Source organism: Elaeis guineensis, chromosome 2 (assembly GCF_000442705.2).
Source record: "Elaeis guineensis isolate ETL-2024a chromosome 2, EG11, whole genome shotgun sequence".
NCBI lineage: Eukaryota > Viridiplantae > Streptophyta > Magnoliopsida > Arecales > Arecaceae > Elaeis > Elaeis guineensis.
In genome coordinates, this window is record NC_025994.2 from 72609765 (window position 1) to 72629028 (window position 19264).

Sequence of the window (19264 nt, forward strand, 5' to 3'; positions counted from 1 at the left end):
AAAGCTTAGAGACAATTCAACATAGTATCACACAACAGCAATATTAACCCGAGCTGCTAACTGATTAGCATCATCCAATAGGTCACCCTACTTGATATTACTCCTTGAGAGTCAAGACTGCTCTGTGGTGGTCATTCCTAACTCCTAATCTTAAGATTTCCTTCACAATTCTTACCCAGTAACCTTATGTTATTACTCAACATCATTGTCAAGCAAAATATAGTCTCTTTCCTGCTTCATTTTTTAATCCAAGAAAATGCATATGATATAGAAGGCTAGGGTCAGAATTTTATCATGCTGTGCAACCAAAATAACCTAACAACGAGGCACTAATTTGCAGTAGTTATCCTAACTCCTCCTTATCAGCTCTACATCTTATTAAGTGTTTCACCACTCCTCAGGCTTGAAGAGGACCACCATAAACCTAAACTTTCGACATTAAACTACATTAGGAAAACCTAAAGATATCAATCAGCCAATGAAATTGTCAAAAAATGAGCATTGATACCTCCATTACTATTTCACTGAAGAACATTCTTCAACATTCCAAGAATCATCTGCAAAACATCAACAACGTCTCTAGCATTCCAGTTAATCTACACAATTTTATGTTTTAGACTGATAATAAAAGAGCCAGTGTACTGTCGGACCCAAATCACATAAAAAACAGTTTTGTGGCAAGCATGAAACCATGCCCCCAGCCTTCCCTCAAAACTTCCAGCCCATTTGATTGGTGGTCGCACATCAAGGTTTTGTCACCAACAATCAGAAGATGCGTCATGGGAAGGCGTGGTGTGGGAAATAAAAGACTAGGTAGAAAGCCACGTAAAAAAAATTATTAACAGATTCTTCAATCAAATAAAAAGACCAGTTTTGTTAAAGTTGTGCAAAGAGCAACCAACAAGCAATATAGATAGATGCCTAAAAGAAAAAACCTGAAAATACAATGTTAACTCATGCATAGGATCAGAAACGAGATTAAAATGCACATTCCAAGCAAGTGTTAGACCCGCTACAAGCATTTATTAACTAAAATATGGTAATCATTTTCTGGTTAATAGAAGCACCACGTACTAAGAAACAAATAAATGGTCTATGGAAACTGTGAGAAATGAATTATGGTACATGATGCTTTGGCACAAATGCCTGCACTTGCTCTTGAGGAAACTCTACAACAGCAAAGGCATGGCTAAGGAACCAAATAACGAGCTTATTACTTCAACCATCTACATTTCTTTCTTGAAGAGCGTCATCTGTGCCAAACAAAGCAATCTTTCAAGCAAAGAGAGGAAAGTAACTGTTACCTGAGAAATGGTTGAGCTAAGATGAAAGATGACGTATAGCAAACATTAATATTTCCAAAGCATGAGATCAAATGGATAGACCACCAGCTTGACAATAAAGCACAGGAAGTACATTTTGATTATGGAACAGATCAACAGAATATCTCAAGTCATCCAAAGGCAACAACAAAGTATGCTAATACAAGATAGCTAATCACAAGAAATCATGTTCCACCTAGAAGATTACCATAAACGGTCATAATCCATGTACAAAAAGGTCGGCCTGGTCGAACTTGTTACTTTCCAAAGTGAGGATTAAGTAGCCCTGAGATCTCAAGAAACCCGACACGTTCTTTCCCTCCAAATAAGTTTCTCAGCTTCTCATCGCACACAATGATCCTTTTGTTCTCTGGATCCTGTAAAACCAAAAACCAATAAGACAACGATTTTTCACAAAAGATAATAAATGTTGGAGTGGAAGTTCAATCAAAACCAAGTATCCAGAGTAAGCAATCTTTCCATGGCTAATATAAGATGCAAAAGAATATCATCAACAAAAATAATAAGACTGACGTGCCGAAATGGTGACTCTAGCCAAAAGCACCAAAATTATGTCAACTATAGCCCTATCCAATTTGATCCAACAAGTAACTTTGCTGAAGTTTTTAATTGATCCCTAATCAACATAATCATCTGGGTGCTGCCAAGTTCACACTCATGGAAATTTTCAAGAGTACTTGACATCTTCTCCTATTTGGCATCTAACATCAACTACCACCACATGATGGGATCCTTGCTTCAAGATCCAGCACCAATCTCAACCAATGCAAAACAGATGTAATCTCAAGATTCTTAGGACTGTGTGCCAATCTCAAGATCTAGCACCAATCTTCATCCGTTAGGCGCCTGACTACGCCTCCTCTCCAGTCGATCTGGCGCCAACCAAAAGACCAACGGCAATAGATTAGCACTAGGAGGGCCAAAGCCCGAAACTTCGCCATATTGCTCTTTTCCACTTATTCTTAGTTTTCTAACTTGAGTGTCAGAGGATCCCCACTAGAGCCAATTTCAGTCGGAGACTTGTCTTGCAGGTCGAACTGCCGCCGCTGCCGAGCACCTGACTACGCCTCCTCTCCAGCCGATTCGCGCCAACCAAAAGACCAGCGGCAACAGTACCAATATATCTTTTATTCTATTTCAGAAACAATTTCTACAACCTTTCTAGCACATACCATTTTTTTCCAACACATCATCTTTTTCTCCAATCACTTTTCATGCTTGTTCCCCATTTTTACAAAAATAAAAAAAAACATAACTCCTTAGAGCCGACAAATCTAGCAAATAAATACCTATTGCCGCTAAACTCTAGAAAGGTAAATAGCAGACCGAGTTGTAGATCAATTTGAGGATGAGCATGGAGTTTGGTGGGAGATCAAGGATGACTCTTTCAACCTGCAACCAAATGTCCGCTTGCTGGAGTTTGCACGACAGGGGATCCTGAGGGTCCCCTCTGTCCTCCTTTATATAGAGGTGGATCCACGAGCTGTTACCCTGGATATTAAGAGTGCAATTAAGGCATTTATGGGCCAAAATTATGGATAGTTATTACACCCATGATGAATTGTCATGGGCAGTTATTGTGCCCATAATGCTAGATTTTTCGCTCCACGACCGTGCAAATAAAGAAATAGCCTAAAAGGTTCTAACAGGACCATTTTACTATGCAAGAATTCAAATTCCAACAAGACACCGAGACGGGATATCATCCTATATGTCGGGACAAGATTGTCCCACTAACATCCTAGCATCCTGATCGGGACGTCTTAGAACATCCTCTATCCCAAATGTCGGGATGAGACGGGATGACAGTGCATCTCCTTCCATAAAAAAATCGGGATAGCTCCGTCCCACGAGATTTAAAATCTTGTCACTATATATCATTAATAAGCCCGAAGACAAGATCGACAAACACCCAAGGCAAGGAAGAACATTTCCTCACTAAGGATGTCCTCGAGCAAAACCCGAACATGTGCACCTAGATGGCACTTTCTCTGGATGCCCAATAGGACATCATGGTGGAGGTGCCGAAGTTGGGGAAGGAAGCCGCAGTCAAGGCCATTAAGAAGTGGGTCCACCCCAAGTCCAATAGCACCCACCTTGTCTTCTACTCCACCAGTAGTATCACATTCCCGAGACTGACTACTAGCTCATCAGGCTCCTTGACCTCAACCTATCTGCCAAGCAAGTCATGCTCTACCACCAGGGCTGCTTTGGAGACGGCACTATCCTCCACATCGCCTAGGACCTCATCGAGAACAAGGGTGCTCACATGCTTATTGTGTGCACTGAGATCATTGTATCACCTTCCAAGGCACCAACAACATCACTTCGATAACCTCATAGGCTAGGCTCTCTCCACCGGCAATGCAGCAGCACTCATCATCAGAGCAGACCGATCCAAGGTGTTGAAAGGCCGCTCTTTCAAATGGCTTCGACAGTGCAACTAATACCGTCAAACAACAAGGAGGCCATCGAAGGGCACCTTAGAAAGGTAAGCCTCACCTTCCACCTCAACCAAATCTCCACCATTATCTCCAAGAACATCAAGAAGAGCTTGGAGCTGGATATCTCCAACTAAAATTTGTTGTTCTGGATTATGCACCATCGTGGCCAGGTCATCCTTGACGCGATCAAGTCGAAATTGAAGCTGAAGCCGAAGAAGCTTCGAGCGATGCGGCATGTGCTTAGCAAGTATGGAAACATGTTGAGCGCTTGCATATTCTTCATAATGGACAAGATGAGGAAGCAGTCAATAGAGGAAGGAAAAGGGACCACAGGAGAGGGACTTGGCAGGAGAGTGCTCTATGGATTCAGACCAAAGCTCACCATGGAACCGCCGTCCTCAAAAGTGTGGCTATATAGAGTTCCCATGCTATATTTTTTCTCGTTGGTTCAATTGATTCAATGCTCAACCAAATAGCATTTTAAAAGACTCTTTATATATATGCAATAAATAAATGGACGAATAAAAAGCTAAGTGGGAGATCTTGATATAAGATCCTATTGTTGCTAAAATCGGTTCAGCTAGAAACATCCGGAGGGCACTATTCAATCTGTGGTGGTAGAATACGATTTGCCTTGCAATCATAGATTTGCATATAAAATGAACGGAAAAGCTTACTGGATTGGCTCCTGTCAGATCCTCCGATGCCCAAGTCAAGTCAGACTTTGGAATAACAGTAAAAAAAAAATAGATGATCAGAGTGGTGTAACCCTATTCTAGTCGGTGTTTGACCGAGCTGGAGATGATCTGCCTGGATCGGATCCGATCCAAACCGACCATCTCCAGCTCGATCAAACACCAATTAGACTAAGATGGCACCACTCTAATCATCTATTATTTTCTTTACTGTTATTCCAAAGCCTGACCTAGCTTGACATCAGAAGGTCCGACCGAAGTCATTCCGGCAAGCTTTTTCGTTCTTTTTAACATGCTTTTTGGTCAAACACTAAATCAACTGAACTAGCGAGAAGAAATGTGCATGGAACCCTAGATAGCCACACTTTTGAGGACGATGGTATCCATGATGAACCATGGTCTAAATCTATAGAGCACTCTCCAATCGAGTCCCTTTCTGGTGGTTCCTTTTCCTTCTTCACCGACCGCTTCCTCATCTCATCCATTATGAAGAACATGCAAGATCCTCGCTAAGCATTTGCCATGTTGTTCGAAGCTTTTTCGATTTCAGCTTCAGCTTTGACTCAATATTGTCAAGTATGGTGGGCCACCAAGATGTGCAATCAGAATAATGAATTCCACTTGGAGATACCCAGCAGTTGAAATGCCTCCACTAGGCTCTTCGCAGTATTCTTGGAGATAATGGTGGGGACTTGATTGAGGAGGTGGAAGATGAGGCCCACTTCCCTGAGGTGCCCTTCAATGGCCCCTCACTATCCAGCAGTATCAACTGTGCCGCCGAAGTCATTTGAAAGAGCAGCCTCTCGACACCTTGGATCATATTCGCTCCGACGATGAGTGCCGCTACATCGTCGATGAAGAGAGCGTGAACTATAAGGTTATCGAAGTAGATATCATCGATGCCTCGAAAGGTGACGATGGTGATTTTGGAGCACATGATAAGCACGCAAAAGCCCTTATTGTTCTTGATGAGATCTTGGACGATGCAGAGCATGGTCCCATTAACAAAGCAGCCCTGATAGTAGAGCATGACTTGCTTGAGGGATGGATTAAGGCCGAAGAGCCTAATGAGCTGGGAATTGACCCCGAACATGTCGACGCCATTGGTGGAGCAAAAGACGAGGTGGGTGATGTTGGACTTGCGGTGGCCCCACTCCTTAATGGCCTTGAAGGGAGCTTCCTTCCCCAGCTTCAGCACATCCTCCATCAAGATGTCTTGTCGGGCATCCAAAGAGGGTGCCATGTAGGCGTACATATTCAAGTTTTGCTCGATGGCATCCTCGGTGAGGAAATATTATTCCTCAGCCTTGGATATTTGCCGATCTCATCCTCCGATACATATTGATGACATACTAAAACGGTCCTGATAGAACCATTCAAATCTTTTTTTTTTCTATTCACGTAGTTGTGGAGCAAAAAATCTGACGTTGTGAGCACAATAACCACCCCCAACGGCCCATCATGTGTGTAATACCTATCCATAATTTTGACCCAAAAATGCTTTAACTATGTCCTTAACATCAAAGATAACGGCCCATGGATCCCCCTCTGTATAAAGGGGGCAAAGAAGACCCTCAAGATCCCCCATCGGACAAATTCTAACGAATGGACATTTAGTTGTAGGTTGAAGGAGTCATCCTCCTCGGTCTCCTACCGAACTTCAAGCTCGTCCTCAAACCGATTTCCATCTCGGTCTTCTATTGACCTCTCCGGAGTTTAACAGCAAGTGATTGGCGCTACAAAAAGGATTTTGAACCTGTAGCCCTTAACTTTCGATGTATTTTCAGTTTCCTTATGTCTTCTTGTTATAGGTCAGCATTCAATGTAAATCAATAAAAAGATCCACCTCGGATCCCACTGAATTGCAATGAACTCAGGGTGATCCAGCCAAAGCCAACCTCGGCCAACCAAGAGGGACGAAAACCCAAATAGGGATCCCAATACTCCTCGTACCAAATATGAGTCGAGCACACAACGACGCACTCCTAGGACTGGATACGAGTCAAACAGACACTACATCAGTACAAAACTGAGATGCCCGAGCCCAACTCGTAGTAATCAACAATCCCCATACCATGCCTTTGACTATCTAGCAACAATAAAACGCTTTATAATTAATGGAAACCTATTCATAGTATTTATCACAATATATGGATCAGACTTCATTCAACTTGGTTCAAAAACCACAACAAATCTATGCATTATCCTGACACAACATCCGTCAATTTTTTTTTTTTTTAAATTGTATAATACAATTCCATAGAAAGCTTAAAAAAAACGCATTCTTTTTCTAGAAAAATGACATTTAGAAAGCATCCATGAGGTCGAGAAGGCAGATGGCCGCCATATATCAACATAAACAACGCAATACTCCATTATCGGACCATCTATCATAGAAGAAAGGCCGTCAATGCTGTTTATTAGAGGATATGGATAAAAGAAGGAAAAAAACAGAGAGATACCGAAAACCTTCTCCTGAAACCCTAAGCGGAACGAAAGCACCAAGAATGAGAGAGACGGAGAGACAGAGAGAGAGAGAGGGAGGGAGGAGAGGAGAGACCTGGAGGTTGTGTTCTTTGATGTAAGCCCAGATGCGCTTGAGGGCTTGGGTGCGGGGGATCTCCGGGACACCAACGATGGCCTGCATTGCCGGGGAGACGGGACTGGGCTTGGTAATGCCCCTGGGCTGCCTCGTCCCCGCCGATGGTGCAGGCTTGGAGGAGGCCGACGCTCGCAGAACCACCGCGGCCGCCCGTCGAGGGAGGGGGAGGCCGCCGGTGGTCAGGATGGGCTGGCGGGAGGGCGTGGTGAGCGGAGGCGCGGCCGCAACGAAGGCGGAGAGGGATCCTACAGGGAGCATCGAAGTCATGGCCGGAGCTCGGAGTGGTCGCCGCCGACGAGAGACGGAGGATGAAATCGAAAGGCGGAGGCGGAAGGTTTTACGTTGTGATTTGGGAATTGGGAAAATAATTCGGCTTTACATTTCGAAGTGGACTGGGAGAGTGAAATATGGGAAAGATGCAAGGGCACAATGGGTAGTATGCTTTTTTTTTATGTTTTTTTGAGGTCCAAGGTTTTTATATGTTAGGAACGGGGTAAGTAACGTAGGGAAGGAGAAAACGTCAGTGATCGGGCTAGGCCAGGTCCTATTTTGGTTTGAGAAAAAAAAAAAAAAAAAAAAAGATCAATCCCTATTAGCCATCCTTGTTTTGGTTTCAGAGTAATGTAGCATAGCATAAAATATTAGCTAAAGCAGTATCAACTTATTGCTCGACTTTTAATTACCCTAACAAAATTTAGTTTTTTAGAAATATTAAATGACAAAAGCAAGATTTAATGCTATTATTAATCTTTTCTTAAAGGTGATATTTTCATATTCTAATCATGGTACATTTGTTAGCATGAAAAAATCATTATATATTAATTGTGATTTTGAAGTTTTTGAGGATTGCAAGAATTTCTTCAGCCTTCTACCTCAACAAAACTAAATTTAGTTGGCCCGCGTAACATCAAAATGTAATATATTAGCTCAATCTCATTCTCATGTGTGAAGATGGTCATTTATGGTTTAACCGTGCGACCTAATCTACAACCAACTTAATCTAAATAAGTTTAGGAAACAAATCTAGAGAACAAACAAATCAAACTGATTTAACTTGTGTATCGAACAAGTCAGCCTCAGGTTCAAAATCTTGATCAATTAAATTTGCTTCATAGTCCGTGATCAAATTGATTTAACATCTATTTAATATATTCAATCCGTTTAATCTAAGCTGATCTATTTATTAACTAGGTTATGCACGGTGAGTTGGTTTATCTATCTAATAAAAAAGTCAGATTTGATATTAGATTTTTGACCGGTATAAAGTAGACGAATTTGGGTCTGCACGTACTTGACCAGGCTTGCATCCAACATGATCCAACCTAATTGCCACCTTACTCACATCAGATGAAGGATATCTAATTTATCTTTGTATAAATGGGTTGAACTTATATATGGAGTGTTTGATTTTTGCAAATTATATCCACACATTATAAATCATGCAGCAATCATTAAGCCCGAGCAAGTTAAAGGCACGGTGATTGTCATGCGGGCACATCTATTATCATTCTAAATATTTTTCTCTGGCACATTCCAAAACAGTCGGTCCAAATGAAATCCAACTGTTGATGTCTGGTGTCTTTGGTGCCTTCAATGTTCATTGGATGGGCCAACTTGACCTCGTTGAAGACGAGATGATCTTGGGATCCTGGCCTGGCCTGGCCCGGCTAAGGGGCATAGTGGATTCGGGTCTGGGCAGACACGGCCCAACATCTCTAGAATCTAGGAGCAGCTGCAGACTGGGCTACACAATTGACTATTGTGGATTAGCCAAGATCGTCACCAAAATTTGAAGAATGTGTCACAAATAATTGGAAGACCTTTGGCATTCCATCACAAGGTCACTTAGGGTGAATCGCAATTCCTTGGAGAAAAGAATTGCAGCACATTGACTTCTATTTGTCAAATAAACAAGCCATTTTTGGGGCAATTTCAGATGATAGACCATAGATTTGGGGAGTCATTTATGCCAGCACCAATGGATTGCAGAGACGCAGTGTGGGAAGTGATTGTCAGTTGCGTATTTGTGATTTCAATGTCATTCTTTCAAGCCATGAGAAGAAGGGTGGCAAAAGATTCAGGGAAAGCACTGTGAATTCAGAGATTTGATTCGACAGAATGGACTGGTTGATGGTTTTGTAGGCCATCGGTATACATGGTGTAACAATAGATTGGGGGACGGATGTGTTTGGGAGAGACTAGATAGAGCACTTGCCATATCTAATTGGCTAAACAAGTTTCAAGATACTGAATTGCATTATTTGGCAAGAATAGAGTATAATCATTGTCCTCTCTTACTACAAATTGAATTGAATAGAAAAGGTTTAATTATGCAAAAAATCTTAAAGTTTTTGAGGGTTTTTAATTTCATCTTGAGTTTTAATTTAGTGCTATCAGATCATCCAATTTCTAAATAGGTTCCATTCGGACCTTAGTTATTTTTGTTGGCCTGCCATCGGGGAGTTATCACGTGATATCATGTGATCCACTTATATAGCCTCTTTTTTCATATTTAAAAGCTACAACTCCATCACATAGGTCAAGCCCAAGGTCCGAGTTGGTTGAACCAATTCGAAAGTTGGATGATCTAGAGCTTTTTGTAGGATGAAATTAAAAATCTCCAAAAAAAGTTTAAAGCTTTTTGTATAACTAAGCCCATAGAAAATTTTTGCCAAAGTCTCTCCGATTCAAAAATTTTAGCTCCGGAGTGAAGGTGTTCAGCAGGTAGTTTGAATAGCCTGGAAACATAATGGAATTGATTCACATGGCATTAAAGTGCTAAAGATGTTGGGAAAAAAAAAAGTGAGCTTTCCAAAGATGGAACAAAGAGTTTATTGGCAATTTGTTGAAAAATCTGATTGGTTGGAAAGGCAGATTCAATGGCTTCAAGGATATGATATAAGCTGAGGCTTCAAGAAATCTTTGGGTGCTAAAAATCTCAACTCAGATGGTCGAAGGTAAATTCAACTCTTCTTCTTTGCATAAGACGATAGCTTTGCATCGAAGGAAATATCAAATCATAAGTTTGTACAAAGTTGATGGTATTAAAGTAGAAATTGAAGCTGAAACTCAGGCTATGGTGCTAAGCACTTTCAAGATAGTTAGAATGTGCACCATCCTAATACAAAGCTTCGATTCCCCCAATCCATAATGGTGTAAGAAACAAGCAAAATTTGATGCTCGTTCACGAAATTATGGATGTTGAAATTGATGAATCTCTAGCTTAAATGGAACCGGGCGAAGCCCCAAGGTGATATTATAGCTAAAATTGAGGAATTCTTTGCCATTTGTTCAGATGCCTAGGGTATGGAAATATACTTGCATTGTGCTGATTCCTGAAGAGTTCCCAAGGAAATTACTGATTATAGACCCACAAGCCTGTGTCATACATTATATAAATTAGCAATGAAAGTATTAATTAATTAATTGAAGGAAGTTATGGCTACATTGACTTCGGCTGAACAACAGTCCTTTGCATTTGATCACAACATCATGAACAATATATTGGCGGCACAAGAAGTGCTTCATTCCATGAATGAGGCATCCAAGAGGAATTTTATGATGGTCATAAGGGTCCACAAGAAGAAGGCTTAAATAGAATGCCATGGGGATGTTTGCATGTTGTGCTAAATCAATTTTGCATACATTGTAAATTCATTAATTGGGCAATATCATGTATTCAGAATCCTTCGTTCTCAATTCTTACCATTGGCAACCCTACCACTTTTTTTACTTCATCTTTTAGATTGAGACAAGGTTTTTTTTTATCTCTTTTTTTATTTATCCTGTGTGCTGATATGTTATCAAGGTCCTTACAGCATGATGCTAATAGAGGAGCCTTCATGATTAGATATAAACCTACTCCAAGTTGCCCAACATCGCACATTTGACGTTCAACAATTATCGATTACTGGAGACAAAGGTCAATGGTAGAAATTTAGATGAACTATAAATAATTTTGGGCGGCTATTGCAGTAAATCAAATCAGAAGATTAATATCTACAAATCACAAATTCAATTCAGCACAAATATGGATGCTTCCAAGAAACAACAACTTATGGATACTCTAAACATTCCTATCAAAGTGGGCACATGGCATTATGATTCAGACATCCTGGTTGATCGATATCTGGATGCGAGAGATAGGACCCGAAAGGGTTGAAAATTTATTTGACCGCATTCTGATTCAGTCGATTCGATACTGCCGAGCTAGAACGGCCATAACTTTCTCATCCGGTATTAGAATCACTATTATGACTGCATTTCGAAAAACTCTTTTCGAGCTTTATGAGGTTGACTCCTTCGCTGCTACTACAAATTTCGGAGTCTAATTTAATCGTCTGATAAATCAACGAGAGCGCGCAAGAGTCCTAGTTCAACATGGAGTCTAGTTGTGATTTATTTTTTATTTATTTTATTTTGAATTCCTTCTTGTAGTTGAATCAGAATTTTTAGTTTATAAATAACGCTCCTTGACCAACATTGTAATCAGTTTATTCGAGTTATTGAACTAAAATTCTTAAGAAGAGAGTTTCTTCTTTTCTTTATTATTTTTCTTTGTTTCATGCGTGTTCAACCTCTCTTTCCTTCGAAACGTGACCTTAGGTTATGTTAGTTGGTATTAGAGCCCAGTAGATCCGTGAGAGAAAATTCTTCCCTACAGTTCAGATGGTGGTCGTAAGAAAAATCAACCTACGAATCAGATGACAACAGCCCATGATGAAATCATGCAACAAGAATGGGACCTGATATTGGAGTGTGAAGACTTGAAGAGACACATGGCGGATCTGACTGCGCATCTTACGCAGTTGAAAATCTAGGAGGTAAGATTTGAGGCGGATCTAAAAGACTATAGATCGGAGGATGAGGCTTCAAATTTCGAAAATCCTTTCCATAGGGTTGCTCCCATATACCAGCTAGAAGGACGAAATGACTTGTTCAAGCATCCAACCCGCTGCTTTGATTTCATCAGAGTAGATTTGCCTAAATATTCAAATAGTTTGTAAATGAAGATGCTCCTCGATTGGCTAGATCAGATTGAGCGCATCTTCAAGTACAAAGAGGTATCTGATGATAAAAAGATAAAACTTATTGTCTTAAAATTGATAGGTTGAGTTTCTACATGATAGCAATAGTTGAAGAAAATCAAAGAGCGCAGGGGCAAACCAAAAATCCAATATTGAAAAAAGATGAAGAAGGTACTAAGGGAGAAGTTTTTATCCTTCAACTACGTGCAGGCATTATACCAGCACCTGCAGAACTTGCGACAAGGTCCTAGATCCATGGATGATTATACGAAAGAGTTTTACCAACTCATACTAGAAATGACCTCATGGAGAATGAGGAATAGATAATGGTGAGATACCTGGGGGGATTGAGGCAGTAGATCCAGGATGCCTTGAGACTCTATACTATGTGGACGATCAAAGAAGCCTATCATCATGCTGTTGTTGCTGAGGAGCAGCTACAGCACAAATCTATACCCAAATTTGATCCGTCCCAATGAAGCAATCAAGCAACAAAAAACCAACTCTAGTGCAATACAACCACTAACCCTCCTATTTGTATTGCAACTGATATGAGACCCATGAAGCCAGCCCCAACATGATCTTCCATGCTGAGGTGTTATAACTATGGCAAAATAGGGCATACAGGGAATGAGTGCAAAATGCCTGTTGGATGGCCTGGGAAATAATTACTGATTGAAGAAAAATCACCGCCCGATGAGGAGCAAGAGCCTACCAATGATGAGAGTGGCAAAGAAAAGGATGATTCTCTATTATTCAGGGATAGCGGAGAGGCTCTAGTTATTCGAAAGAGCCTGCTAGATCTGAGGAAAGAAGAAAAAAAAGACTGAAGGCAAATAAATATTTTCCATACTTACTGTACCATTGCAAAAAAGGTCTACAATGTGATCATCGATGGCGATAGCTGCAAGAACATCATTTCCCAGAAAGCCATCACAAAACTGAACCTGTCAACAGAAAAATATCCTCGATCTTACAAGCTATCATGGTTCAGAAAAGGGAGCGAAGTCATTGTCGATAGTCACTGTCTTGTATCTTTTTCCATTGGACAGAAGTACTTTGACAGCATATGATACGACATCATAGCCATGGATCCTATCATCTACTCCTGGAGAGGTTGTAGCAGTATGACTGTAGTGTTATCCATGATAACCGTTAGAAAATTTATACATTCTGAAACGATAATTAGAAGATCACCCTAACACCGATGAAGAAAGAAGATCTACCCAAGCCGAAATCGGAGACCAGCATCAATCTTCTAACAAAGCATGCTTGTCTAAGGGAGGCAATGGAGGCTGGCTACCTACTAGCAGTGATGGAAAAAGATGAGTTGGCTAAGCAAGACACCCCACCCCTGGTATATCCCATCCTTCAGAAATTTACTGACATTTTTTCTGAAGACTTATCTGTAGGATTACCACCAAAAAGAGATATTCAGCACCACATCGATCTTGTTTCTAAGGTGAGTCTATCAAACAAGCCGGTGTACCACATGAGCCCAGCTAAATATCAGGAATTACAGCGGTAGGTCCAGGAGCTAATAGATAAGGGGTACACTCATCCGAGCATGAGTTTGTGCGCGGTGCTTGCTTTATAGGTTTCAAAAAAGGATGGTTCGTGGTATATGTGCATAGACAGTCGAGCCATCAATCGTATCACCATCAAATACTGATTTTCGATTCTAAAGCTGGACAACATACTTGATCAACTTGTTGGAGCCAAGGTATTCATCAAGATCGATCTGAAAATGGCTACGATCAGTTGCACATCTAATCTAAAAATGAGTGGAAGATAGCCTTCAAGACAAGAGAGGGTCTGTATGAATGGCTGGTGATGCCGTTCGGACTTTTCAAAGCATCGAGCACCTTTATAAGGCTGATGAACTATGTGCTACAGCCGTACATCGATAAATTCATTGTGATTTACTTTGATGATATACTTATCTATAGCCCTACTTTGGAAGATCACCTGTGGCATCTTGTGGAGGTTCTTGATATGCTGAGGAAGGAGAAGTTATTTGCCAACTCAAAGAAATGCAACCTTATGGTGGATAGCCTAACCTTTTTGGGCTATATTGTCTCTTTCGAGGGGCTGTGGGCGGACCCATCCAAAGTGCAGGCTATCCAGAACTGGCCGGTGCCCTATAGCATTTTCGAAGTCTGTAGTTTTCATGGTCTGACATCCTTCGACCATAGATTCATTCGAGATTTCTCTTCTGTGATGTCTCCAATGATTGATTGCATAAAAGGGAGGCGATTCCAGTAGACACCCAAGGCGCTAGTCACCTTTGAAGAAATCAAAGTAAAAATCATCTCTGCTGATGTTCTTGTCCTTCCAGATTTCTCCAAAATCTTCGAGGTGGAGTGTGATGCATCTTCCACTGGGATCGGTGGAGTTCTTGGATAAGAGGGGCGGCTTGTTTGCTTCCACAATGAAAGATTATCTGGGTCCAAGCTAAATTATTCAACTTATGATGTGGAGATCTATGTGGTGATCAATGCGCTATGATAGTGGCGTCATTATCTAGTCCGAAGAGAGTTCATCTTATATACCAATCATGAAGTCCTGAAATACATTAATGACAAAAAAAGCTGAACCGCAGGCATATCAAGTGGGTGAATTACTTGTAAGAGTTTTATTTTGTTCTGAAGTATAAATTCAGTGCTCAGAATTGAGTGGCAGATGCGCTAAGCAGGATAGCCAAGCTGCTGGGAGTTCTTTGCGTAGAGATGGTTAGATTTGATACCTTAAAGGACCTCTATGCCAGTGATCTGGATTTTGGTCGAATTCTATAGGTGGTATATTCTTATGACCGAACTGATTTTCAATTGCATAATGGATTTTTATTTTGAGATGTGCAGCTTTGTATTTCCAATTGCTCTTTGTGGGAGAAGATTGTATAGAAGCTTCATTATGAAGGCCACTTTGGTAGAGATAAGACCCCATGTCGATCCATAGCAAATACTACTGCCCAAAATTGAAACATGATGTAACCAAATTTGTGGAGCAATGTCGGGTCTACCAAGTATCGAAGGAGATGGTGATGAATGCTGAACTATACATTCTTTTATCTATTCCAAATCATCCATGGGAGGAGATCAGTATGGACTTTGCATTAGGACTACCTGTGATCCAGAGACGATGCGATTCTATATTGGTTGTGATAGATCGATTTTCGAAGATGGCTCACTTCATCACCTGTTGCAAGACCGTAGATGCCTCAAATGTTGCTCAGCTATTTTTCAAGGAAATTATGCATCTCCATGGAGTGCCCAAGTCCATTACATTAGATCATGACACAAAATTTATAAATCATTTCTGGAGGAGCCTATGGACAAGATTGGGCACAAACTTACAGTTTAGTTCAGCCTATCATTCTCAGACAGATGGTCAGATCGAGTCCGTCAATAGGAGCTTGAAAAATTTATTGAGGAGTCTTGCTGGTGAGCATTCGAAACAGTGGAATTTGGTATTGGTGCAAGCTGAGTTCGCCTTCAATCATTCAGTAAATCGGACCACAGGCTACAGCCCATTTCAGATTGTCTATGGATCGAACCCGAGCGATATTCTAGACTTAACTTCCATCACTTTTAGTATGCGACCCAGCATGAAAACTAAAAATTGGGCTAAAAAAGTTCAAGCTATCCATCAATCAGTCAAAGAATAGATTGAATCCAGTAACACCAAATACAAAGAGGCCACGAACAAGCATCAAAAGAAGATAATTTTTGAGGTCGACGATTATGTATGGGCTGTTCTGATCAAGGATTGATATCCAATTGAAAAATACAATAAATTGAGTCAGCATAAAATAGGCCTCCTCAAGATAATCAAAAAGATCAATGACAATGCCTATCGGTTGAACCTGTCCAGCCATTTTCGAATCTCTAATATATTCAACGTGAAATATCTAATTCTTTATACAGGTGAATTATCAGATGAGAAAGCTTCTAACTCGATGATGAGTTCTTTTCAACTTGGGGAGGATGATATAGACATTCTCGCTGATCGGTACCTAGATGCGAGGGACAGGATCCGAAAGGATCGAAAATCTAGTTGACTGTATTCTGATTCAGCTGATTCGACACTACCGAGCTAGAACGGCCATAATTTTCTCATCCGATGTCAGAATCGCTATTATGATTCTATTTTAAAAAACTCTTTTTGAGCTTTACGAGACTGGCCATTCCGCCATCACTATAAATTTCGAAACCTAATTCAATCGTCCGACAGGTCAACGAGAGCGCACAAGAGTTCTTGTCTGATATGGAGTCTAATTTTGATTTATTTTTTATTTTATTTTATTTTAAATTTTTTTTTGTAGTTGAATCAGGATTTTTAGTCTATAAATAAGATCCCCTAGCCAATGTTGTAATCGTTTATTTGAGTTATTGAAATAAAATTTTAGAGAAGAGAGTTTTTTCTTTTTTTTACCGTTTTCTTTTGTTTCATGCGTCTTCAACCTCTATTTCTTTCAAAACGTGGCCTTAGGCTGCGTCACATTATCTTAGCATTCCTTAAGGCCACGTCACATTATCTTAGCATTCCTTTATCAAGTGTAAAACTAAAGAAGTAAGATTATAATTCTTTGTTCGATAGAATATATAAACAACTTGAGAGTCGGAAGTGGAAACATCTCTTGCAAGCGGGCATCTTTCTTGATCTAATCAGTTCTAAATTTATTTGCTAAGAAACATAGCTATCCCAATGAATGTTCTAAAGAAGCTTGATAGGATTTCTAATGCTTTTTTGTGGCAATATGTACAGCAACAAGAAAATTCAACTTGTCTCTTGGGACAAAATTTGCAAAATTAAGAATAAGGGAGGCCTTTAACTACATCGTATCAAACTATGAAAGGAAGCTTTTATGGGCAAAGTGGCTGCACATTTAATTCTTAACAAGGAGAGAATTTGGACCAAATTGGTGTAGGCAAAGTCAAGGGATGGAATTCTTACCATTTGAGAAAAGAGGCCTCACCAATATGGCAAGCAGTGTGTTCGGCATCCAAGTGAGTGCAATACAATCTTAGATGATAAATTGGGCATGGTTCAAGCATAAATCTTACATGATCTAGAGCTTTCAATATTCCAGTTAATATGTCATCAATAGAGGATGCAAACGAGTCGAGCTGCCTGTGAGCTATTTGAAATTGACTCAAGTCTAAGCTTGACTCGACTCGATTATTATCGAGCTTGAGTAGCAAGATACTTGACTCAAAAACTCATGAACCTATTTCACTTTACATATATTTTTAATAATATTATTTTTATTTATAATATATATATTAATATATATTATTAGTAAACTAAGGTTCAATTTTAAACTCGAGTATGGTTCAGTTGATATTTGAGTCGATCTTGAGTTTTGCCTATTTTTCATCGAGCTGAGCTTGAATTTAGAATATTAAGACTTGGTCGATCTCGAGCAGAGTTTTGATCCCGAATATTTTGAGTTGAGCTCGAGCTTCTAGCTACTTGATTCGGCTCAGCTCGGCTCGACTCGATTGGATCCCTAGTCACCAATATCTATTAATACTAGGCCTACCATGATAATTGGATGGTAATAAAGTTGCTAAATAATAAAAGAATATGGAACTTAGGGTTGCTACAGCAAATATTCCTTGATGAAATGTTGAAGCAAGTGACGTCTATTGCTATACCAAAATTTTTATATCAGGATAGATTGGTGTGGGCTCCAACAGGTTCTGATCAACTGAAAACTAGTAATGTCTACAAACTTATACAGAAGGAAACTAAAGACCAAACCAATGGTAATTTCAGCTGGATATGGCACATGGCTTTAGCTCCTAGAATTACAATTTTTTTGGTGGAAAATGAAGGGGGTTAGCTACCATGCAAAGAGGTTTTGAAAGCTAGAAGTCTATAGCATATAGATTTAAGTTGTGATTTATGTGCAGGAACTGAGGAAGATATCAACCATTATCTAGTTATGTATCCTTTTGCAAGTCAGGTTTGGAATGCATTGTGTACAATCAATCATCCGATTCCCCACATCAACTCATCATAGTATTTAATTGATCTACATGCTAATCCCATGCGGTCGAGAAGACCATTATCTCTTATGCCGCATGGGCCATTTGGAATGCTCAATCAAAGGTTGTTCCAAGGGTAGCAAAGCAATCCGGATAAAGTATCAATCATGGCTCATCGATTGGCAGTGGAATTTTATGAGGGATTATTGAAGGATATCGAAACAATTTATCAAAGGGTCGTTAGTGACTTTGTGAGCTCATCTATGACACCATCTTTATTGTTCTCTTGGATATCTCCATCCTATGAAATGGTAAAGGTAAACTTTGATGGATTCACTGAGTCCCTATTTTCTTAGATCCCCATATGTACAATCCCCCGGCCCCCCTCCACCACCACCACAACAACAACAACAACAAAAAAAAAAAAAAAAAAAAAAAAAAAAAAAGCAAGATCGACACCTCAAAATCTCCCTATTGTTTTTTTTTTTTTTTCCTTTTTCCCTACATTCAGCAAAGGAATTAGGAAGAATGAAAGCTTCACTGAGAATCAAGATGAGAACAATATCAAAACTAGGTCTTCTTATCTCCATGCATATTAAATGGACAGGAGAGAGAAAGCTTTACTGTCTCCAAAATTCAGAAAATAAAACATGGCATGGCATGTCATGAATTCCAAATTAACCGAGCTTTCCTTTTCATGAATCAAAAATATAAATGGATATATTATTTTTAAATAAAAAAATATTTTTATATAAATAATTTTAATTTTTGTGAGCAAATTGCTGGTATTTATGTTGAGAGGCTTTACTATGTTTTGGCTTATGTTCAAATGTACTGGCAATTTATTTAAAAAATTTATATTTTTTTAGGTAAATATTTTTTAGACAATATTTAGATAAAAAAATAATTTATCCATATTTTTTTTAGGTATAAAAAAGTAGCTTCAAAGTTTGCTATCTATGTTCTTTTACATTATTATGTTTTTCGAAAAGTTGCTAAAATTTATCTATATTTCTCATAGCATCCTTTATGCTTTTTAGATTTGAAAAAAGTGGATATGAGTTATTAGGTATTGAATGATGGAGGCATTGAAAATAAGAATGAAGTATTTTAGAAATAAATTAAATATCTATTTTACTAGCTGATGGAAAAATAATTTA

At 39.6% G+C, this 19264-nt stretch overlaps 1 protein-coding gene across 1 annotated transcript; it reads right to left on the reverse strand.

The window, feature by feature from the left end:
• Positions 1–1392: 1392 nt before the first annotated feature.
• On the reverse strand, positions 1393–7453 carry LOC105058655 (uncharacterized). The gene is made up of 2 exons (XM_010941653.3): positions 7043–7453; positions 1393–1699 (listed from the first exon to the last, which is right to left on the reverse strand). The coding sequence occupies exons 1-2, from the start codon at positions 7349–7351 to the stop codon at positions 1580–1582; spliced, it is 429 nt and encodes a 142-aa protein (XP_010939955.2). The 5' UTR covers positions 7352–7453; the 3' UTR covers positions 1393–1579.
• Positions 7454–19264: the final 11811 nt, after the last annotated feature.